This window comes from Antechinus flavipes, chromosome 4 (genome assembly GCF_016432865.1).
Source record: "Antechinus flavipes isolate AdamAnt ecotype Samford, QLD, Australia chromosome 4, AdamAnt_v2, whole genome shotgun sequence".
In the NCBI taxonomy this organism is placed as follows: domain Eukaryota; kingdom Metazoa; phylum Chordata; class Mammalia; order Dasyuromorphia; family Dasyuridae; genus Antechinus; species Antechinus flavipes.
In genome coordinates this window covers 485,344,758-485,370,320 of record NC_067401.1, presented here as the reverse complement: position 1 = coordinate 485,370,320, position 25,563 = coordinate 485,344,758, and the positions used below count along the sequence as shown (strand labels likewise).

The following is a 25,563-nucleotide window of genomic DNA, read 5'->3' as shown; positions in this document are numbered from 1 at the left end:
TTCACATTTTGCCTTTATATCTACTTCAGTTTATATTGAATTATTTAAGATTTCTATGTGGTGTCTTACTCAGGTAAACTTTTCTCTAGAGGTAAAAAAAAAAATCCTATTTTTTTCTAAATTCTGATTTGCTACATATAACTGTGCACAATAATTTCTGACAATTTTTCTTACATTTTTCTCTGTGGTTGAATTGATTTTGATAATAAAGCATTGTGCTCAGCCAAAAATCAATACATTATGCAGATGGTTGGCAGAAAAACCACTTCTATTATCCTTTTCACTTGCTTTGTTCCATTTTCTTAATTAATAACATGATCATCACTTACTGCTTATGCGAGCTTGGCAAGTTTGATTTGTCTTTTGGGGACCTCAAGTTCTTAACTGTAAAAGAAGAGGCTGAATTAGTTGAATTCCTAGGTCTCTAAATCTCTAATCCCATTATCCCTTTTGTCTTAAAATCTTAGGAAAGCTCATTGGGTTGCAGGCCTTGGGACTCATCCCAAGAGAAGTCTGTTAGGTGGTCTATTAGGTGAATGTTGAACTGGAGATCAGGAGAGCCATGAGAACTGGATATATAGGTTTGGGAGTCATGTGCCCAAAACCATTAGTAGGGCTTGAAACAGCTGAGGACATAGATCACTTCTGAGAACAATCTTGACCATAAGCTAACCCCGGCCTCTGGCTTGTCCTTCCAAATTTGCTCTGGTACATGTTGTTCTGGCTTAAATGTGGTGTGATACAATACATCTAAAATTTCTCAGGAAATTCTGCCCCAACAATAGACTCTTGTCATGTATTTGGCAATGGGAGTACAATAATGACTTTTTGCTAGATTCATTAAAAAGACAATATGTAGAAATGAGAAACCCTGAACTTCAGTCCTGACTCTGGCAAAAATAGTGGGGGGAGAGGGGTCCCTTACCCTCACTGAGTCACGTATTCTTCACCCCCAGAATGGGGGGAAATAATGTATTTCCCCCTACCACAAAAGGCCATGAGGAAAGTGTTTTATAAGCCTTATTTTATAAAGTTATCTGATTTTATATATAGTATATGTCCTTTGTTGAAAAGTGATACTTTTTAAGAGAATGAAAACTGTGACTCTGTATTGACCATACAAAGCATAAGTATCTTGTATAATTGTTTCATAATTGCAGATAAGTATTTAAAATTCTCTCGGCTAGAAGAGACAAGGTTTTCAGAGTTTACCATGTTATTCTGTTATTTTGCCACTTCCTGCTTGGCATGAACTTCCTGTCAGACACAGGCTGTCTGAAAGTGGAATAGATCACCTAAACAAGTAGTGTGTTCGCTCTCCTTGGAGGTATTAGGGCTCTGAGGCTGGAATAACCTTTTTTGGTGTGCTTCGGTGCAAATTCCTTCCGAGTCTGAATTGGATTTGGTGACCACAGGGGTCCCTTCCAGTTCTCAAATTATGTGATTCAATAAATTCCTTTCAACTAGCATTTTTAAAGTGCCTACTGGGGAGGAAGGGAGGACTGAGTGGTCAGACAAAAACATGATAGAGAAGCTTACATTTGATATGGGTGTAAGAAACAGAAGTGCACAACATATGTTCACATAAGCAAACACAAGATATAGACAAAAATCAATATAAAATAATTTTGAAAGAGGGAGACACCAGTAGATTGATGAATCAGGAAAGTGGATTCCAGGAGGAGGAGAAAGCCTGGGGGACAGGTAGGAGATATCAAAACAGCAAGTAGATCTCTTTGGTTAGAATAGAGAATGTGTGCTCAGAGAGAAAAGTAATGTGTAATTACTTTAGACAGATAGTTTGGAACCAGTTTATGAAGTTTTAAGTATCAAACAAATGAGTTTGTATTTTAATCTAGAGTCAAGAAAGAACCACTGAAGATTTTGAGGCAGCGAGGTGGTATAGCAGACAAAGTGCTGTAGTCAGGATGGCCGAGTTCAAATCTGGCATCAGACGTTGACTAGTCATGTGATCTGGGCAAGTAACTTAATCTCTTAATGCCTCGGTTTCCCCAATTGTAAAATGGGGATAATAATTGTGTCTACCTCCCAGGGTTGTGATAATAGAATGAGATTTATTTATTTGAAAAGCACTCACCTAATGCTTCCTTTTCTTCCTTTCTTCTCAGGACAGTGACATAGTGCTTTAGGAATATCATTTGAATGGGAGTGTAGAGACTAAAGACAGATGGATTAGGAGGCTTTAAAAATCATTTGATAAGGACCTTAACTTGGGTGACAGCTATGTCAATGGAGAAAATCAAGCAGATCTGAGAAATATCGTAGGGGTAGAGCTAATAAATCTAAACCACTGATTGAATGAGGACAGGGGAGAGATAAGTAAGAGTGGAGTCAAGGATGATAGCCATGTTGGGAACTTGGGTGACTGGAGGAAGGAATGGGAGTGCCCTTGACAGGATGAGGGAAATTAGGATGTGAGAGTTTGGGTGGAAAGATAATGGGTTTTGATTTTTGGAAATGTTGAATTTAGGATGCCATGGGGATATCCAGAAGGAAGGGCTGGATTGGAACTAGAGAGAGAGAGAGCTCAAGAATCGACCTATAGATTTGGGAATCATCTGCATGAGACTGATGGTAGAACCTATGGTAACGAATGAGATTATCAAAGGAGAGTATAGAGAAAGAAAAGAGTCCAGACATTCATTTACATTTGAGAGAGGGAACATTTGAATATTGAGCCTTCAAGGGAGACTCAAAAAAATTGGTCATGCTGGTAAGAGGAGAGCCAGAGGGAAGAAAAATCCAGAAGGCTCGGAGCCAGTAGAGGGGTTAAAATGCCTTGTATACCATCGAATTTCCCCATCATACCTTCCTTAGAACCATTCAAGATAACCACCTATTGCAGAGATTATAGGAGATGAGGGGGTATGAATCATCCTTCAGGAAGGCATGATCTGTCTCATCAGCTTAGTGATTCTGTGAGTCTGTGGCAAAGCTATTAGCCACTGGCAATGACTGCAGTGACCATACCCTCAATGCCAGCAACTATAGACAGGAAAGGTGGTCCTCATTTTCTATAGAGTTCTAGAGTGGGGAAGAACATCTCCAGTTCCCCTCATAGTGTGTACCAAGCACATAGCAAGTGCTTATTGATTGACTTAATTGATTCCTTCTTTTGCTCTTTCTGATGTCAGTTTCCTACCGACCCTTTCATCTTCTTTTCTTGGCTTTCTCCATCTTGGGAACTGGCCTAAGGAACCTCAGGCTTCCCAGAGTATTCAATATAACATCTCAAAACCCCTATCTTCTCTTCAATCCAATTCTGTATGTCCTGGGTGAGTTGCATGATTCTAAACTAATCGGGGAGCATTGGCTTGACTTGGGAGAATTTGCTGGAGAGTGTCATTGTCCCAAAAGTATACATAACATTCTCCTTTGGACTTTCCCCCCTGCTATACATGCATCTCTCCTGTTTACAGAAACTTAACACCATATTTCTGGATTCTCTTACTAAGTGTTTTAATAGGGTCTTAGAGCACCCTGCAAATTCTAGGATAAAATCTCGATCCCTATTTTCCTGCTTTAAAGAATTGCTGTAAATCAAAAGCATCATCACAAAAATGTATTTCAGAATCTCCAAATGACTTACTTGTGGCATCCCTGCCCAGGTTCATAATCCCTTGAAAAATGTTTACTTCTCTGTTGCCTTTGAAACTTTTCTCATTTGGATTTTGAAATAGGTTTTTCCAACCAAGAAATCTTTTCATCCTCCTAGAACCAACAGTCCATTTGGTTGATGAGAGAGGCCATGAGTCTGGGGATTCTTTAGAAATATTCATTATTCTATCAAGCTGTTCTTTTTCCCATGTTCCTTCTAGTCTATCTTCTCCCAGTGGGGGAGTATGGGGTCCCTCCTCCGTGAGTAAATCTATCTTCAGCAAGATCATAATTATTGATCCTTTTACTGACTGAAAATCATTCCACTAAGTAGAATGGAAGCAAAAAATTTAAATTGACAAGTGTATTCATATTCATTTCCCAAAGTCCCTCTCCCCAAAATCAGGGTATTAAGAATCATTTTGACAAGAGAATGAGAGAAAACTAAAGGGCAAGACATTCCTTCCAATAAAAGTAGTCATTATTTCATCTTCTTTTGGGATCCAAAGTTAGACATAATCAGTGGCAAGGTCCTCCCTACTACTCCCTCTGTGTGTCTCGTGAGTCAGCACTCTGCTTTATGTTTAAAGAGTTATCAGGTTGCTATCACTTAGACAGATATGGGGTAGGGGGGGACGGGAAGAGGAGGAGGAGGAGGGAGGAAAGAATGAGTATTCAGAGAAAAGAATTTGCTTTATCTCATAGGAAGCTGGAGTGCTTGTGACAAAAATATCATCCAAGCCATGCTGACATCTGTGCACAATGGCCAAGTCGGTGTTTTTTATTTTAAAATACTATTTAACTCTGCAAAACTTGCAAGATTTATTTGTGGAAACTATATTAAATAACTGATGAATTTCCTTCATATTTTCTGCATGCCTTCTGCCAATGTGACCATTGTAATTTGAAGGGATTTTTTATCCTAAAATTAATGAAATAGTCTTTTTTTAGATAAACAAAATGACTACAGTACTAGTACCCCATTTAAAAAAAAATCATTCTTTCAATTAACATATATACCGGAGGATCATAATCTGGAATCTGTGAACTTAGTGATAATGGTTTTTTGGTGGGATTTTTAAAAAAAATTTTTTTGGTTCTAGTTTTGGTTTGGGTTTTGTTGTTGTTAATTGCAATTTAATCTAACTGGTTTCTTTTCTAAAATTATGTATTTTATGCATTTAGAAACATCATTTTGAGAAGGGGGTCCACGTTTTTTTTCCTTGAGAATTATATTTTGGGTAAATAATTATAGATAGCAGTTTGCTTAAATGAAATATTGGGGACAAGTCATTCAACACCTTCTTGTGTTATTTTCAGACAGTTTCATAGTTCTCATAGTTTATCATTAAAATAAAAACTCTGCCCATGGCAGATAGGAAATTGTCAATAATAACTCTTTTTAGGAGCACATGTGCAGGGGGTTGTTTTTCCTCCCCACTGAAAGCGGCAGGGTCCTTGCTTGTATCACTGTGACAAAGACAACTTGTGGAGATCAGAGTAGTTCAGTCTTTGCCTTGGCATTATGGCAGCCAGCCCACTCATAGGAGTACTAGTTCTGGAGAAGCAGGGCCCATTAACTATAAATGAAAATTTGATATAGAGCTTCCCCAGTGCTATCTCTGCTTCCCTTTTATTGCTTCATTTCTTCTTATAAAATATTACTGGATTTGAACATGACTGAAAGTGTTGGGCCTGTTTACTGGGGTTCAGTAAATTTCTCACCTGTTGAAATTATATATATGTTAAGACAGTGGTTCTCAAAGTCTGGTCCAAAGCATCCTGGGAATCTCTGAAATCTTTTCAGAGAGTCTACAAATTCATAATTAGTTTTTATTTTTAATGTGATCAATATCTATAACTATAAACCACATAAACAAAAACTCTTTGGACAGATCCTCAATCATTTTTACTAGGATAAAGATATTGAGAACAAAAGTTTGAGGACCACTGTATTATTAAGATCATAGATTTCAAAATCAAATCAGGCCACTGAGCACAACAGTCTCATTTATCAGATGACAAACTTAAGGCTCAGAAAAGTTAAGGAGAGATAATAAACAAAGATAAAGATGTGAGGGCCAGCTGCCTAATGTTAGAATTGTCATGGCAAGAGCACATTCTATTGCTAAGGAAAAGGGGGATGAGAGAGAGAAGAGAGCACCTAATAATTCCATAAAGGCTTTGATAGATAATGAGCTAATGAAGCAAAAAAGAAAGGGTTAAAAAGACACCAATTTGTGTCCATTTTTCAAATGGATGTTTGTTCATGTCTGAATCTTGAGTTCTTCTAGCTTAAATCTATAGTCCTAGAAAAGCTATATTACTATTTTGTACTTCTGTGTTTGCCTTTTTGTGCCATTTTTAACAAGACAGCTCCTCACCCAGTTATTGCTTCCAGGTTAATAACTCACAAGTCTGTGCTGGAAGAACCCAACTGGGGTCTTGCTAATATTGTCTCTTCTAGCCTTAATAATTCCAATGACTCACATTTCTATAACTCTTTTTTTTTTTTACCAAAAATGTCTATCACTCCCAATTTTACAGATGAGGAAACTGAGGTTCAGAAGAATTAATGACTTCCCTAGGGCTTAATCAGGACCAAAATTGAATCTAGTTTCTCTAACTGCAAACCTGGCATTTTTCAGCACCCCTTTTCACCACCCTGTACCCCTCAACCCAAGCCATGTTTTTATCCCAGAATCAAAAGTGCCATTTAGTTTATTGTGTTACACTAAAAGTTGGTGTTCTGCAAAGTTATTGTATGTCCATTCTTGAAAAGGACCATGACATCAAGGAGGTGATACCATGACATGCAAGTGAATTGGATTTAAGAGAAGGAGGGGCTGGGCAAGGTCACCTGCCTCACTTTTCCCTCCAGAGCCATCTGGGTCCCCTAGGCTGATCTAGCTTAGGACAATTAGAGATGAGTCTGGATGCAGTCGGAGACCTTGGCCTTTTTAAGCTAAGGTCTTTTGAGCTTAAATACTGGGAAGAAGGGACTGGCAACAAAAAGGGAAAACAAGGAGACCACTTTCCTCTACTGTCCATAAACTTCCAGAGACTTTGCTTCTCTCAGAAGGAACAGGCAGACCTTGCCTATTTTCACATTCCAACCTTTCACCTGGGATAGCTGTAGCTCTGGTATGCAACCAGATAGGTCAATATACTTTTATGTTGCTCCAGTCTACATTTCACAGTTACTTTGATGTTCTTTTTTACTTTTATCACAGCCCATTAACATTTCACTTAAGCAAATTTCCTCTCTTTACAACTTGGTACTTATAGTCAATCCCTACCCCTTTTTTTGGGAGGGGGGATTGTCATGATGTTTTCCTTCAAAGCACAACTTAAAGGAGATTTTATTTTGAATTGTTGTGATTGAGCCTTTCATTCCTGACCAAATAAAACATACACAGTGGGTCCCAATTAATAATAATAATGATAAAAATATAATTTCCATAGTTCTTTAAAATTTACAAAGCACTTTTACAAATAGATCTCATCTTAATGTCAGGCATTATTATTCTTCTCACTTTGCAATTGAGGAAACTGAGGCAGAAGTTAAGTGACTTGCCCAGAGTCTTTCAACTTGTCAGTGTCTAGAGGTCAAATTTGAACTCAGATATTCCTGACTACTGGCTTAGCACTCTATCCCCTGCACCACAAGTCATAAAGACTGTAATAATATCTAGACTGAGGGTGGTAAGAGATCCACTCCGTAGAAAACACAGCTCTTTGATGTTTCATAACATAAGACATATACATACATAAATGTGTGTGTGTATCCCTATCTTCATTGGTGAGTATATGGGAATGGGGATGGGGGAAGCAGAGGAGAGGATCTAGTCCACTGCCCTTCTTTTCAGCCCAGATTTACATGTTGGGTGATTTTCCTGTATGTCTCATATGTAACCAGATATATTAATTGTTTTTCTTTTACATCTTTTGTTGCAAAAGGGTAGCTTCTTTGGTAGGGGAAGAGAGAACAAGTTATATAAAAATGTCAGGAATATAAAAAACAAAAGCTATCAGCCAAAATACAAAAAATTAAATAAGAAAGTTAATAAGTATAGTTACATATAACAAAGAAAATGTGAAACCATAAGTTGCAGTAAATTGCTCAAAGGTCCACAGAATGGACATATCTCTGTTATAACTCTACCTTGCTTACACAAGGTGTCCCAATTTACTATACAGAAATCGACCATCCATCAGTATTTTAAGGGTCTGTGATCTCTTCAGTCTAGCTTCTTCCTTCAGAGATGCTGATTATAATGCCTCAGCTTTAGTAGATGGTCTTAAGGAGTTATCACTTAAAAACCAATCTCCTCTTCCTAATTTCCATATTACTGTTAAGGACAATCCTTCCTGTCTCCCAGACTTACAGCCTAGATGTCATCCTGGACTCACTTTATTTCACTTCCCTTCCCCATCCCAGTCCCATCCTATCTGTTGCCAGGTCCTGTTGATTCTGCCCCCTTCTGTCCTCCAATGCAACCTTGATGCAGATCCTCATCACTTTATAGCTTCTGATTGTTCTTCCCACCTCAAATCTCTCTTCTGAAATCCTCCACTTAGCAAGGGTGACCATGTCACTTCCATACTCAAGAAATTCCAGTGACTCCCCAGTACCTCCAGAATCAAATATAAAATCCTGTTTGGTGTTTAAAGTTCTTCATAAGTTACCATTCCTGCCTGTCCAGGCTTTGTATATCTTCCTTTTTTTCATGCACTCTACTATCCAGTGGCTTCCATGTTGTTCCTAACACAAGGTGCTCAATTTCCCGCCTCTGGGCATTTTCACTTATTACCTCCTAGACCTGGAATTTTCTCCCTTTTCACCTCCCTACCTTCCTTCAGCTCCCAGATAAAATTTACCTCTCAAAGCCTTTCCTGGTCCCTCTTAAAGCTAGCCCCTTTCCTCTGTGGATAATCTCCATAATTTGCTTTTTTTTAATGAATTAATTTATTTTTACTACCCATTGCTTTATATGAATCATGTTGGGAGAGAAAAGTTAGAGCAAAAGGGAAAAACCATGGCAGGGGGGAGCAGAAAAAAGAAGTGATTATAGCATATGTTAATTTACATTCGGTCTCCATAGTTCTTTTTCTGGACACAGATGGCATTTTCTGTCCAAAGTCTATTGATTTTGCTTTGGCTCATTGAACTGCTGAGAAGAATCAAGTCTTTCATAGTTGATTATCGCATATTCTTGCTGGTATTGTGTACAACATATTCCTGGTTCTGCTTGTTTCGCTCAGCATCAGTTTGTGTAAATATTTCCAGGCCTTTCTAAAATCAACCTTGAATGTTCGTCATTTTTTTATAGAACAATAAAATTCTATTATCTTCATATACCACAAGTTATTCAACCATTCCCCAACTGAAGGGCATCCACTTGTTTTCCAATTCTCAATGTTACCATAAAAAGAGCTCCTATTTTTGCACATGTGAGTGCTTTTCCCTTCTTTATAATTTCCTTGGGATACAGCACTTCTGGGTTCCGTGGCTTGTTTGTACATAGCCATTCACTGAAAACTCCAGGAGAGCAGGGACTTTTGTTATGGTCATTGTTTTGCGGCGGGGGGAAAGGGAGCAACATATTGAGATATTTTTGTTATTTATATCACTGTTGTTCAGACACTTCAGTTGTGTCCAACTCTTTGTGACCCCATTTGGGGTTTCTAGGTAGCAATACTGGAGTGATGGGCCAATTCCTTCTCCAGCTCATTTAAGATGAGGAAACTGAGGCAGATGGCATTAAGTGACTTGCCCAGTTAGTAAATGTCTGAAGCCCGATTTGAATTCTGAGCTTTCTGACTCTAGGTCTGGTACTCTCTACACTACACTGCCCACCTGCCCTACTCTTTATATCACCAGAACTTAGTAAAGGGCTTAATAAAAATTTGTCTACGTGACTTTGTCACCATGGTCAGTCATTTGAATATGAACTCATTTGAACTTTAGTCCTGAAATAACACATACATTTGTACATTGTCACAGTCATTCCAGTTTGGGGCCTTGTGATCCAAACCTTGAGAATATGGGACCAACCATGAAAAAAAGGCATTGGGGAAGACTTTAGTATGGAGCAAAATATATAATATAACTGTGATAGCAATGCTCCAACCTAACTGTAACAGACTTTCAATGGACATTTTGCTTTCTTCCTTAGAATTGTGAGAGGGGCAGTGTGGAGAAGGTAGAAAGCTGGTCTTAAAAGCAGAAAGGCCTGAATTCAAATCTCTTTTGGTGACATATAGTGGCTATATGACTCTGGGCAAGCCATCAAAAGCCTCAGTGACCTAGGCAACTCTATTGCAAAGACGATACCAACCTCCATTGGTAGGTGGAGTTTCTTTATCCAGAATTCCTTTCTGCTGATAAAATCTCAAGTGATTCTTACACCATCTTGGAATTTAGAATGACTGTGTGTTGTATGTGAATGTGTATGGGACAGAGAGAGACTTGATGGCCATCTATCTTTAAAAGGTTGTTCATGTGGATAGAGTACCAGCCCTGAAATCAGGAGGACCTGAGTTCAAATCCAGCCTCAGACACTTAACACTTCCTAGCTGTGTGACCCTGAGCAAGTCACTTAACCCCAATTGCCTCAGCAAAAAAAAGAAAAAAGTTATTCATATGAAATCTTACCTTTTTTCTTTTTAATTAATTAAAGCAATTCAAAAAATTTATGTAACTAGTGAAATAAACCTGTCTAGAGTTGACGAATTATCATATATACATGTTTTTTATTTATAATTATGTCAGAAGCATGTCTTTAGGCTCTACCTATGGGCTTAGGACCCAAATATGGGCCATGATTCATCATATAACAGGAAACCATTTGAAACTGGGCCCCAATGGGGAGAAGGCTATCCATTAGCCCCCACGGAGTTACTTTCAGCTGAACTTGTACAATGAGGAGCAAGGATGTGGGACCACAAGGGGTTTCAAAACTAAAAACAGATAGAGTCAGGCCAGAATGGAAAGTCATAATATGAACAAGTTGTGAAAGGAGCCCAAGGCTAAAAGATGTCTGGTACACTAGACCACAAGAACTGAGACCTAATTCAAAAGAGATTTCATCATCAAAGACTGAATCGGCCCAGAGGGTCTCACAAGGCAAATTTGATTCAGGTACATTTGCCCAAATGGGAAACAGGAGGAGGGAATAAAAAACACTTGATGGTAGGTAACCAAGCTTCTCCAAGACTTGACTCCCTAGAATAAGGCTGAGGTAGCTTGAACTCTAAAATCTAAAGTAGGGGCTTCGTTTTGGGATCCTTTTGAGAAATGTCTTCTTTGACTTGAGCTGTTTGGTGGGAGTGACATGAAGGACACGTTCAGATTGTTTCCAGTAGGATGAGAGTAAAATGTCATGAGATATGACTGAGCTGGGGGAGGAAAGAAAATAGAGAACCTGGCCTGGCTTGGTATTCCCACACCTTAGATCAGGAGAAGCAGACACACAGGAGGGGTGGAGAAGTAGATTCCTAAAGGCTAAGGCAATAAACTAGCTGGGAAATCAGTGACAAAGGAAATAGAACTGAGTTAATATTGAGACTAAACAGATTAGGCAAGAAGTGTTAAAGGAGACGGGCCCCTAAGCTTTTGTTTGTTGTTTAATATTGGCACTCAACTTTAAGAAATATGACAGGTATTTCCTTTAACCTCTCCCATTGTCTGATATGAGCTCTCTTCATCCTTCGTATGCTTCCTGTGTAGCATGTTTTGAAACTAGCACTTCCTTTTAAAACGTATGTAGTAGGACATGTGTTCTTATCAAGGACGAGAGAGAGACAAAGAGAAATAGGGGGAAAAGAGACAGAGACAGAGAAGCTTCTCCTTTAATGAACTGTATTCTAGAGATTTGTTAAAAAAAAAAATATAGGACAAGTTTTAAAGGTTAAAGGGAGGGAAAAGGGAGTAAAAAAGGGATGGCAAGGTGGTGACCTAGCAGATAGAGGTGGATTTAAAGTCAGGGTGTTATTGTTCAGTCTTGTCCAGCTCTTCATGACCTATTTGGGTTTTCGTGGCAAAGATATTGGAATGATTTTGTGCCATTTTCTTCTCTAGGAGATTAAAGCAGGGACTTGACCAGAGTCACATGAGTGTCTGAGATTGTATTATAACTCAAGACATCCTGACTTCAGGCCCAGTCCTCTAACCACTGAGCCATCCAGATATCTCTAAAAGGTGTCAGGATAAGCTGACCTGGGCAGGTTGCCTTCCATCTTGCTGCTCCAGGCAACAAAGACCCTAAATTACAGATCAGTTGGGAAAGAGAACTTCCTCACTAGAAGCTCTCCATATTTAATCACTCCTTCTCGAAAACAATGGAAAGGGTCCGCAAGGAACCCATTCCCTCACCCACATACACACACTTTGTAAACATACACATTTACACACACATATACAATAGCCAGGGGTCAAATGAATGGAAAAGGAAATTTAGAATAATACTATATTTTTATATAAAAATATTAATAAAAGGAAAATAGTTATAATATAGGTTCTTACCGTTCTGTCCTTCTAAAAAGGACAAACAAAATTACATTCTGTTAGCCAGGTCTTCCTAAAGGCCTATCTTTGATGTTGAGCTTTCTCCTCTGTGAGTCCTTTGTCCCAACCCACCCGGCTCCATGGGCTGGCCCATCAAGTCAACAATTGTTTATTAAACCTACTATGTGCCAAGCCACTGCTAAGCTCAAGTCAGAAAAGCTCTGTCTTCAAGAATCTTACAATCTAAGGGGAGACAATATGCAAATAACCATGTATGAATACAGGATAAATTGGAAAGGGGCAGGGAGATGTACAAGGTCTCAATGGGATTCGCAAAAGCTTCTTGTAGAAGGTGGAATTTTGGCTAGGATTTGAAGGAAGCAAAGAGGCAGAGATAAGGAGGGAGAATATTCTAAGAATGGGAGCTTTCAGCCTACTTAAGTACCTGGAAGCATTAAACATGTTGAGCTTTCAGTTCCCCATGGGAGCAAGAGGCATTTCATTAAAACACTGGTGAAAAAAAACTACTGATCCTTATTTCTTTGTCAAAGGAGTGGGGGGTTTATGTTATAATTTCAGCATAAAATGCAAAGGAGCTGATTTAATCTTGTTTTAAGGAACAATAACTTCCCAACAATTAAGAGGTATTCACAGAGAGAAGTACCTGCTTTGGATGACTAGAGGATCCTCCTCCCTGGAAATGTTCCATGAAGAATGGATAACTATTTGTTAGGCATTTTCTCTTTCAAGTACTGGCAAGTCTATGGCTTCTTAAACTTTTTCCATTCATGTCCCTTTTCGGTCCAAGAAATCTACATGACCCTGGATTTGTATGTAAAATTATACATTTATTGATAATAAATCATAATTTCATAACCTCTGCATTCAGTTATGAGACCCCATTTGGGATCACAACCCATAGCTAGGGGGCTGGGTTGCACACAGTCTTAGGAAGGATCCCTGTCTAATTCTAAGATAATGTGTTTTAATAATGATCGGAGTCCACCAGCATTTTCTTTTCTCATCCAGATAAGTGGAGAGCAAATGTAGAAGAAAGGGCTGTATATACTCCTCCAGAGTCACAAAATATATATATATATAGCCACAATGGTGACAAGGAGGATAGTGCCCTGGACTTGCAGTCAGCTTGGGTGCAAATCCCAGTTCAGACATATAGTTTTATGACTCTAATCAAGATTAATCACCCCACTATTTGGAACCTCAGTTTTTCCATCTGCAAAATGGGAGTGGGGTGAAGTTGTTCTTGATGACCTCTCTAAGGTTCCTTCCAGATATAAATCCGCAATCCTTTAAGAATGATAATGGGTTAATTTCCCAGTTTTAACAACACAGACGAATCCTTGGGGCAGCATAATTTGAAAATATTCTTTCTATATTTCAGGTTATGCAAGACAAGATAATCTGTCTCCCCAAAACCATACAACCTTCTCAGAACCACTCATCCCTTCCTAACGCATCTCACACCATTGACACTTCAACACCACTGCCTCCTCCGCCACCATCTGCCAGCCCTGTAACTGTGGAAATGAAGGGACGAAAGACTGACTTGGACCTGCAACAGTACAGTTTTATAAACCAGATATGTTATGAAAAAGCCCTCCACTGGTATGCTAAGTACTTCCCTTACCTCGTCCTCATCCACACCCTCATCTTCATGCTTTGCAGTAACTTTTGGTTCAAGTTCCCTGGCTCCAGCTCCAAGATAGAACACTTCATTTCCATTCTGGGGAAGTGTTTCGACTCTCCTTGGACCACCAGGGCTTTATCTGAGGTATCTGGGGAGGATTCTGAAGAAAAGGACAACAGGAAGAACACCTTACAGAAAACACCTTATCCCTCCCAAACGCCGACCGATACCACTTTGGTCAAATCTCAGTCGTTAAAGTCCATCCCCGAGAAGTTTGTGGTCGACAAGACCTCTGCTGGGGCACTGGATAAGAAGGAAGGTGAGCAAGCTAAGGCCCTATTTGAAAAGGTAAAAAAGTTCAGGATACACGTCGAGGAGGGAGACATCCTTTACAGCATGTACGTCCGCCAGACTGTCCTCAAAGTGCTCAAATTCCTGATCATCATTGGTTATAACAGTGCCCTGGTTCCCAAAGTCCAATTTACGGTCAGCTGTGACATTGACATTCAGGACATGACGGGGTATAAGCATTTCTCTTGCAATCATACCATGGCACACTTATTCTCAAAACTTTCCTTTTGCTACTTATGTTTTGTAAGCATATATGGACTAACGTGCCTTTACACTTTATATTGGCTTTTCTATCGATCTCTAAAGGAATATTCTTTTGAGTATGTGAGGCAGGAGACGGGAATTGATGATATACCCGATGTGAAAAATGACTTTGCTTTTCTGCTACATATGATCGATCAATACGACCCTCTCTACTCTAAGAGATTCGCCGTGTTCCTGTCCGAAGTCAGTGAAAATAAATTGAAACAGTTGAACTTAAATAATGAGTGGACAGTTGATAAACTGAGGCAGAAGCTGCAGATGAATGCCCAGAACCGCCTGGAGTTACCACTGATCATGCTCTCGGGCCTTCCAGACACCGTCTTTGAAATCACCGAACTGCAGTCTTTGAAACTTGAAATCATCCAGAACGTCATGATTCCAGCCACCATCGCCCAACTCAGCAACCTCCAGGAGCTCTCTTTGCACCAATGCTCTGTCAAAATTCACAGTGCTGCTTTGAGCTTCCTGAAGGAAAACCTGAAGATCTTGAGCGTCAAGTTTGACGACTTCCGGGAATTGCCACCCTGGATGTACAGCCTCAGAAATCTGGAGGAGCTCTACTTGTATGGTTCTTTGGGTCACGACATCTCCAGGAACATCACTCTCGAATCTCTGCGGGACCTTAAAAACCTGAAAGTTCTCTTACTCAAAAGCAACATCCCCAAAATTCCTCAAGCTGTCGTGGATGTTTCCAGCCACCTCCAGAAAATGTACATCCATAACAATGGGACCAAGCTTGTCATGCTCAATAACCTGAAGAAACTGGTCAACCTCACAGAGCTGGAGCTGGTCCACTGTGATCTGGAGCGTATCCCCCATGCCATCTTCAGCCTGCTGAGTCTCCAGGAGCTGGACTTGAAGGAAAACAACCTCAAATCCATAGAAGAAATCGTGAGCTTTCAGCATTTACGGAAGCTGACGGTTCTCAAACTCTGGCATAACAGCATTACCTACATCCCGGAGCATATCAAAAAGCTCACCAGCCTGGAGCGCCTGACTTTTAGCTACAATAAAATAGAGGTACTGCCTTCTCACCTCTTTCTATGCAACAAACTCAGACACTTAGATCTGTCTTTCAATGACATTCGGTTTATCCCACCGGAAATAGGAGTGCTACAGAGTTTACAATACTTTTCCATCACTTCTAACAAAGTCGAGAGCCTCCCTGATGAATTGTATTTCTGTAAAAAACTGAAAACTTTGAAGATTGGAAAAAATAACTTATCAATCCTTTCACCAAAAATTGGGAACTTAGCATTCCTCACCTTTTTGGAGGTCAAAGGGAATCAATTTGAGGTCCTCCCTCCAGAACTCGGTGACTGCCGGGCCCTGAAGCGATCTGGCTTTATTGTGGAAGATGCACTGTTTGAAACGCTACCTTCTGATATCCGGGAGCAAATGAAAGCGGAGTAACTTATTTTTCTTCAAAGTTTGACTGAAATATGCTTCTACCAAATACATTATAAATAACTAGGTAGTCTAATGCCTTTACTATTTTTTTTCTTTTTCACACAAAACAAAATGTACAGACAGATTTGAAGTAAGGAGTACATATATTTTTAATAAAAATTTACTTGTATTTTTTCAATGTTAATATTTTACATTTTTATTTGTCCTGGATACTAATGTACCTTTATTATTGTTTTGTACTGGCAAAACCAGATAGTTCCATCTGCTGGTTTTTTGGGTTTTGTTCTATTTTGTTGTTTTAAATTCAATTTATTTGCAAGGAAAGGAGGAAGTTTGGAAATGCAGCACATTGTGGATTATTTGTAATTGATGAAGGGTATTTTGCTAAGAGCAAATAAGTCCAAGGTCTTTCCGTTGTTTGATAAACCGAGTAGTCTTGTAAACGATGCAGGTCATTTTCCTCTTACCATCTGGCTTTTCCCTTGACAACAGGATTCATTGGTTCTCCTTCTCTAAAGAATCAGAAAGAATTAAATTTAATTAGAATTAAAAAACCAGATTCATCAGTTCTCTTTCTGCTCAGATAAAACTGAAGTCAGTGAGCACAGTAACTAGAGGCACACAGATATAAAATCATCATTAAGTCCTCAGTGTATCCCACAACCCCAAACAAGATGGGTGGGATTGCAGGAGAGTTGTGATTGCCTTTGAATAGTAGAAGATTGTATGTGAAAGAAGAAAAATATCTTTAGTGGCAGTTGTAATGGGGTGAATAGAGTTGAATGGATTTGTACTTTTTGACAATTATTTTTAGAAATCAGATTTTTTGATTGAAATTCTCAGTAGTTTGTTTATCCTTTGTATCTTAACACTGCTGTGTAGCAAGGATAAACAACTTTTGACAATCTTAATTTATTTTAATATTATAATTGGTAATGGAATTAAAAATCATGAAATTAGAAGCCTGCTTTTTCAGTAACTCAATCATCTGCAAAATCTTGAAATATGTAGGTGCATTAAATAGGAACTATGCTCGATAGCCAGTGAACTCCACTGTTTTTTTCCTTCCTGTTGGGCAGTGTGGCAGTCGTTATCTATTTAAGTTTTGTCTCTTGCTCCCAAATAAATGAAAGACTATAAAATAATCTGTTTATGTATTAAGCAATTTCCCTCCAAACCTTTCTTTCCTGTAAACATACCAATGACCACTGGTTAACCATTCAGGCACAGGAAACATATCTGCTGTGCTTGACTTAAAACAGGATCTTATTCTAAATAGTTCTGTTCCCTTTTTTCTTTTATGTGTGAACGAATTGTTAAGTGATTTTCACTTAGCAGATTTTGCCTGATGATGGTCAATATTGGCCCTATCTATTCTTGCACTTAGCAATGCAGAAATATTTGGATCTCTGTGTGAAAAATGTCGATGGACTCAAGCTTTGTAATAAGAAGATACAAAAATGGTATTTGCATATGTTGTGATTGGTCATGAGACCTTTGTCATAGTACCAAATTTTCATTGCACTGAGCACTCTCTGGTCCAAGGAAGCTTCTCTGACTTATATCGAAGTCAAAAAGGCAAGTGTGATGGCCTCATAAAACTTGCTTTAAAAACTAGTTGTTCAACTAATAATTCAGTGACTTGTTGTTAATCTGCTATGGACTGCATCAATAGGAACCGTTCAGCGTATATCTGTATCACTGTTTCTATTTTCCCGTTGGGTGCCATATTGAAGATATCCTTTGCATTGTACTATTCACCTAATGATCTAGCCAAAGTGATGTTACAGGGCCTACTGAATCGTCAGTGTTTCTGAGTGCCAACTGGTCAGCTCACTTATGTGAGACCAGGAGTGAGGGTTAAAAACCCTGTGTGTTTGAAGTGGTCTTGTGTTTACATTTCTTCCCCACTTAACCATTCACTTCCAGAATGTTGTTGTGATCCATAGATACACTGGTTGTGAAGATTGTGTTGTATTTAGAAATGTGATGTACTCTGTGATCTGAATGTTTTTAAACTTCCAGGGAAGTAGGATTTTTTGGTTTTGTTTTGGAGTTTGGTTTTTTTTGGTTACTTATTAGTTTTTTTTTTTGGCCACTGAGAAGAACAAACCAACCCTTATTTCAGAAGTCAGGACCCCAGTGGAATCTGGGAAGGGGGTGCTCAATTTTTTTGAATTATAGGCATAGGTTTGCTTTTACATGCAGCCCTTTCAAGAAAAAAAAAGTGCCATCAAACTTAAAAGCTTATTTAAGCAACAATTCAGCTTTCTAGGTCTATAAGTATTTATTAAGCACTTGCTGTGTGTGTGAGACATTTCTATGACTTATATCAATTTTGGCAGAATTATAATGCCAAATTAGCCTAGCTTATATTTCATTTGTGAAATATTACTATCTCCCTTACCTGCCAAAATAAGTCTGATAACAATAATAACGATAATAATCTTTAAACTGGTTTTAAAAATGGAATAGCATGAAGCCTTTCAGCTTTGGCCTAAAAAATAAATGTGTAGATATTTCTATGGGGGCAGAGGTAGGGGCCTTCCCCACCCACAGACATATAATACACAGACCTAGATATTTCCTGATTTTCTCTTTTTTAGCTTTCTAATTTCCCAGTTCATATTTATTAATTAAAAAAAAAGTTTGGCCTTTATTAAAGAAAACTCAGGTAAACAAATAGCTTGGCTTCCCAAAGGCCATTTTAGTCATCTGTGGGGTCCATTTATGCCCCCATTTTCAGCATTTTAAAAGTGCTCTTGATAGAAGTGAATAATAAATTGTATTTCCCCTCAAAAGGACTTATATGAGGCTACCTATGTAAATATACAGGCACCCTATGTTTTCGCTGCTTAAACCTTGATACTCACAATGGTGAAAGCTTTTATACAGAGTGATGCTCCAAGAGCAGACGTTCCTTTCTTGATGAACTGATTGGAACAGCACATATGCTGCTTTTCCAAGTGAAGCCTGTCTATGAATTCGCTCAGCAATGGTTCTGTAGAAGTCTGATGTTCTTGATCCCATGATCTCTGACTGCAAGATTTTGGAGGGTAATTAGAAAAACTTTTGGATCAGATGAACACAATTGTCATTTCTGCCATTTGCATCATGATCCCTAAGCCCATTAAATCACCTCTGGTGCTAATCTAAACTGGTCTTCACAATTTGTGCTGTTATACATTCATGATAAAGAAAAAAAAATGTTATTTTAAATATCTCCTCTGCTAATTCCTAGAGAGGAAGTGTGGTTCAATTGAAAGAACCCTGGCTTTGCAGAGGACTTATAATCAAATAGTGCCTCTGATCTTTACCACCTGGACAACATGGGGACAGATCATTTCACCTCCCTGGTGGTCAGTATCACTGTCTGAAAAAAATGAAGGTATTGGACTAAATATCCTGAGAGGTCATGACCTTCCAGTTCTAGATCTGTGAGCTATGTGCATGGAAGGGTCAAGCCTTGGGACAATAAAGCTCTGGGTTCAAGTCCTTCTTCTGAGCTAGCTTGACAGCCGCAGGCAAACCACTCAGTGCTTCCAAACAACTCTAAGATGATAAGTACCTGGGAAGAGCTATGGGAGGCCCTGAAAAAGACCCTAAAAATGGACCTTTTTTCATATCTCTTGGGTCAAGGCTAAATGAGGAGATGATATGAAATATCCCAGAAGGCTTAGCCCAGAAAAGAGATGTCTATAGGGGAATATCATGGTTGCCTCCAAGAATTTGAAGAGCTATTTTGGAGAGATTGAGACTGATTCTTCCTAATCTCAAAAGACAGGACCAGGAGCAATGGCAACGGGGAGAAGCTGCTTAGGAATAAATTTAAGTTTTCTGTAAATAAAAACACTTTCCCACAATCAACTCTTCAAAAGCATAATGGGTCACCTCAATAGGTAGTGAGAGTGACTGGACTGTTCTCCCTTGGAGATCTTCAGGCAAAAGCTGGAAGACTACTTGTTGGAAATGGTATCATGGGATTCTTGTTTCTGGATTAGATGGTCTCTAAGATCTCTTCCAGCAACAATAATCTGTGACTCCAAGTCTGTGAAATGCTTGGGATGAGACAAATAGAGGGCCTCTTGGCCCTTGTCTTACCCCTTTGTTATTAATATGAAAGAATCAAAAATAGCTTGACTGGCAAGTGGATATCCTTTTAGTAAAATTTTCCCCATCCCCTAAAAAAGTGTAAAAGATGGGTATTTCTATATTTGCCAAAATTCAAGGAAAAAAAATACAGGCTTCCTGTATAATAGCTTCTTTCCACGGAAGTCATTTCTCCTAAACTGACCTCCATATTTATCACCTTTCAAGCACTCATTCAATTCAACAAATATTTATAAATAAGCATTTCACACCAGACACTATCCAAGGCAAAAGTAAGATAAAAATGAATGATTCCCTGACTTCAAGAAGCTTACATTCTACTGAAATGAAGTGAGCAACTAGGATCTACTGATGTGAACCATCTACAAACCTTACGTTATTACATAAAATTTTACCAATACTCTGGAGCAGTCAATAGAGAACATATTTCAGAATAGATGCATACTTTTTAAAGTCCCATTTAAAGTTCATGGTGAATCTGAAATATTCTTCCCATCAGTGATCCTATTGGTGATAAAAATTTGACTTCTCAAATTAATAATGCACAATGGGTTTTCCAAATTAGTATACAATGTAATTAATGGCTAGCTAGGAGGTTGTGTCCTGAAGGACCTAGAATGGTACTGGGAATTACTTTCCACTCAGAAACTAGGAAAGGGTTGTTGAACAGCTATAGACTGGATCTTCTTTGATTCTTCAGGATGGATAAACCTCATTGGTGGAAGGTGAGTACCATTTTAGATTGTGAACTCCTTGAGGGCAAGGACTGCTTTTTGCAATTTTATATCCCCAGCACTTAGCCCAGTGCCTAACACATAGTAGGTGCTTAATAAATATTGACTGAATGACTGGAAGCTTAAGCATGCCATTACTGTCCAGCATCATCACCCCTGTTCCCAATTGTTTCTAATATCAAGTATCCACTGGTCCTTGGTCTTCCTGGTAAAATTCAGATGAAAATGCTTGGCAGTATAAAAAAATAAACATCTTATATTTTAAGAAGGCTTTTTATGTCAAATCTCTGTAAAAATAAATAAATAAATAAATGAAAGAGAATGAAGATATCATGGTCTTGGTTTTATTTGATTGGCAGCTATCTGATAAGTAATGTCTTATGAATTTACCTGCTTCCTCTGTATCCATCTTCTCCCACCCAATTTCTCCTTTAAGGGGATATTTTTGTTGTCAAAATGTTATATCTGGTGAGCTCAGTCCTTCGTTGTATTCTCCAAACCTCAGTGTGTGTTCTTATTGTCAAATTCTAAAAAGATCTCTAAGACTGTCAAGAAAAGTTGGAAAGTGGATATGCTAGAGAATAATCTTAAGCCGATGGCAAAAAGTGTCTTAATATCATTGGCTGTGTTGTATTATATTGCAGTACAATTCCAACAATGTTAAATGAAATAAAACTTTTTTCTAATTTAAAATAGAAATCTGTCTTTTTCAGAGGGGGGATTTGGGGGAATAGTAAGATGTTTTGTATTTTTTTTTCATCTACAGTTTTCCAGGAGAAGGATAGCACTTATAAGTATTTTAAGTAAATACATTGTAATCTAAAGAGAGAACAATCATTTGTGACTGGAACATGGGGCACCATTTTGGAAATTTCTTAGCAAAAGGCAATGCAAATATAATGTTAAGTCTTGTATTTGAAGTCAGAAGAGATCCTATGTTCATGGAATTGCTGGAGTAAGAGGAAACCTCAATGCAGATCTGAAAACAAGATTCTCACTACAATACACCAAACAAGTGCTCATCCGGTTTAAACTGAAGACTACCTTTCCAGGCAGCTACTTCCATTTGGGGGGCTCTAATCAAGTCAAAATTTGATTCAGTTACTTCATAGTTGTGCCTTCTGAGGAGAGATAGAATAAGCCCTAACTCCACTTCCAATTGATGTCAATGTTAATGCTGGAGAAACTGAGGCAGGATAGAATTAGAGAGTTTTTAATATTTTATTTGAAAGGGAGAGATATACTGGGACCAAATGGATCCATGGTTTAGTCCCAGGGCTGAATGAAACTATCATCTCCAAAAATCCAGCAGCCAATGTGAACTGTCCATGACATATTTATACACAGTAGCTAAACAAAGGCAGGGGATGGAGTCCAAACTCTGGTGAGCAGGAATCTCCAGGCAGGAATCCATCAATATGGTTCTGACAGGTTTGGGAGTAGGACTATAAATTCTTACTAACAGGGAGGTAAGAAAATGTCTGGCTTGAGACAGGAAGTCTGAGTTTACATATTGACAATTTATAACTTCTGAGTTATACCAGTCTTAATGAACCAGAGGGGGTTGGGGTTTGCAACTATGGGGATTGAGGCAGAACAATTAAGGAAACTGAGTCAGGACAATAAAAGAGAACTGTGGCACAACAAATTACTATGTATGTCCTTCTTGAGACTTTTTTTCCAAGCTAAACATGCCCAGGTTGTTTAGTTTTTCTTTTTAACTGATCCTTATATGACATGAATTTGAGGCCTTACACCATGCTTTTTACTTCCCTCTGGATATTTTCCAGTTCTTGCCTAATCCCTAGAACTAAAAGGTTTACTGGGATATGGTTCAAGTTGGGCAGAGAACAGCAGAATTGTCACCTCTTTATTTTTGAAAACAATACTTTTATTGTTATATATACTAAAAACAATCCACATTTGCATTTGTATTTTAATCACAAAGTTGAGATAAACTGCATTTGTAGCAGAAAAACTACCTGTAACCCCATGATGAAGAATGCATTCACTTAGCCGTAAATGGTCTCTTTTTGGTTTACTTTGTTCTGGTGCAGAATTCCTCTGAGAACTCTGAACATAGCTCAGGTCTAGGTCTCTACAGATGTTAGTCTTTTTTTTTTTTAATCACATAAATTGTGATTAATTGAAGTGAGGCAAAGTTTCATGAAGGTCAGCCTCAATCTCTCTTCCAGAATCAACGGAGCCAAGTACCAAACTACCCTAGAGGACTGGCAATAGCTCAGGATATAGTGCATAATCCTGGCATCTTCAATGTCCAACAGAGCGCTAAATGTCCCACAATGCCTGCTTCTCCCACAGTTATGGCCTGTTGGACCAAATTGTTCACATCTGCCCATTCCACTGAGAATGATTGGGCTGAACACCCCTCCCAACCCATCTACAGATGTGAGGTCTGTCTCAATCTGCTTTAGTCCAGCCTGCCAAGATGTGTGATCATTGCATATGCTACAGCTTCTTAGAACCACAGTTGAGAGTTGGGCAGGTAGACACCAGAGGTGGAAAGCAGTCCTGAAAAGGGCTTGGTCCTCAGACTGGAGGTGCTAGTCTTCCCTGAACATTCATACATACATAATGCTTTTAAAAAAAAGGGGGGGGGGAGGTTTCCTAGATCCCAGACAAGCATTCAAGGTACATGGGGCAAAAGACAACTTTTATTCTACCCCCATATAAAAATATAGAAAACAAAGAACTCATTGTCCTCAGTGAGCTATCAATATACTTATTCTAGAACCCAATACAAGCATACACCTTTTAGGGCTTGAATTCAAAGAGTTCCTGTCGAGGTTCTCAACGTTCTAGTGAATTCCAATTTGTTCTAAAGACCCCCACATTCAGTAAGCCTTAGTATATCTTACTGAAGCCTTGGATTCCACAAAAGAGCAATGAACAACAGTGTCTATCTTCTTTGCCCTTAGATCTGTACCTTCTGAACAACTTAGAGAAATAGTAGAGACAAAATCCAGATCTTTTGCATAACTACTGTGACTTTAGTCTCTTGCTTCTCATGGAGGTAGGAGTAGGGAGAGAAACTAGGAGGAACATTATGTGTGTGATCATACTGTGTCTTCAAGAAGCCTGGGATTGCCCCTCTGTAGAAGATTGGATCCCAAGATTCTCATTTTAGGAGTTGCTATTGAAGCAAAGCTTTGCTGCAGAGAATATCCTGAAGTGCCCAGGGGAGAGAAAAACAGGGCAGCCAAAATAATGAAGTTTTAAGAGCATTTATTGCTAGCTAATGACTGAACCCCAACACCAACACTGGAGGAGTCAGTAATGAGTAGCCTCAGGGCCATATATTTATAGAAAGAAGAAAGACATCAAAATGTTTCTTGATACATTTGTCATAATAAAGGAATTTCTATTCTAAACAGGAGGTAAAAAGTTATCACTTTCTAAAGGGGTCATTCTCAGGCAGCAGCAAGCAGCATTTCTTATCAGGTTGTCAAGGTCTCAGGACTCTCAGGACAAGTACATCTGGGTTGTTAAAAATACCATCTGCATTAGGGAATGAAGAACTAGTAATAAACTTCTAACTACAAAGATTCAAGATTATGTTTCTCAAGGTCCCATTTGGGGTGCTTTTCCACTTCAATCCCTTTTCTCTTTCTAGAAGAATTCTAGAATTCTGGGATCAAGCTACTCTGAAAGTCCTCAGTTCTCTCCAGAAGATTGAGATTCAGCAATTTTCACCATTCAGTCCACATGGTTCTTATTTCCTTGACTGTCATGTGACTAAGAGCATAGATGCTCAACCCCATCTCTCCTGGGCTTGATCCCTGATCCCTTGGTCTCCAGAGAGTACTGATTCAAGAACTGTACCCCAGAATTATATGGATTAGGAATCATGAAAGTCCAGTGTATTTCTACCCCAGCACAATCATTATTTACTGGCGTGTGGGAAGGGATAAAGGAGATCTTTGGGGTTAGGTCTATTCTTATATCCACTGCCTCTTATCCTACCAAAAAAAAAAAAAAAGAAGAAGAAGAAGAAGAAGAAAGAAAGAAAGAAAGAGAAAAGAAAAGAAAGAAAAAAACTAAGAAATAAAAAACGGCCCTATGAACTTTTTACTTAATACCTCCTATATTTATCTTCCTCTTACTCACAATGGGAAAACATTGCTGTCATCTCTGATTGTCAACTAAGAATTGAAAGTTGTTTGATCTGATGACCGCTTATTTAAAATCAGCTGGAGTCAGGAATTCAGGTTAAAGGGAAAAATCTTCAATCTTTATGGAAGTGAAGAGGTGAAGAAGGATTGCGATAGCAATATGGGCAGACAGGAAGCCAGCTAGCAAAGGGGGATTGGAGGTGAAGGGCGGTCGAGATAGCCATGTGAGCAGCTGTGACAAGATACCAGCCCACAGCCTCTCCTCTTCCCTTTCCACTCCCCTGCCTCCACTCACCAAAATCATCATTTCCTATACAACACATCAGGACTTGCACAAAGAGTGGGCGGGGGCCATTCTTTCTCCAAACTTATATATTAATAGAGTATTACTATTTAGCCTCACATGCTTGGGACCTCAGTGCATCAACTCAAGTCTCAGCCCATTTCAGTTTGGTTACTGATCTGGTTGACATGGTGTACAGACTGCACTATGGTGCTAATATCTTGGATCCCCACAATTTGTTCTGTGTTTTGTACTCATTCTTCAGAAAAAAACGTTATTAAAGTCAGCAGAGAGGTGTGGATTCTTCTACAGGAGTTCTAACCACTAGTGCTAGCCAACCACTTCATTCCTGATCCATCCTCCATGAAGTGTCAAGTGGAATATTAAAGAAAAGTACAAAACTTCTAGCTTTGTAAGCTCCCCAGGATAATCAGAAAACACCTCTAATCACCTTCCTACTCCCAAGATTTTTTCCAGAGAAACTTCTCTATACTACATGAGCT

General features: G+C 38.8%; 1 protein-coding gene across 1 annotated transcript in view; it reads left to right on the top strand.

Moving 5' to 3' along the window:
- Nucleotides 1–21,343, top strand: part of LRRC8C (leucine rich repeat containing 8 VRAC subunit C) — a 98,673-nt gene extending 77,330 nt beyond the window's left edge. Inside the window, exon 3 of the mRNA XM_052000029.1 lies at nucleotides 13,530–21,343. Within this exon, the coding sequence (XP_051855989.1) occupies nucleotides 13,530–15,803 (2,274 nt within the window). The 3' untranslated portion in view covers nucleotides 15,804–21,343. The remainder of the gene's footprint in view (nucleotides 1–13,529) is intronic.
- The last annotated feature ends 4,220 nt before the right edge of the window (nucleotides 21,344–25,563 follow it).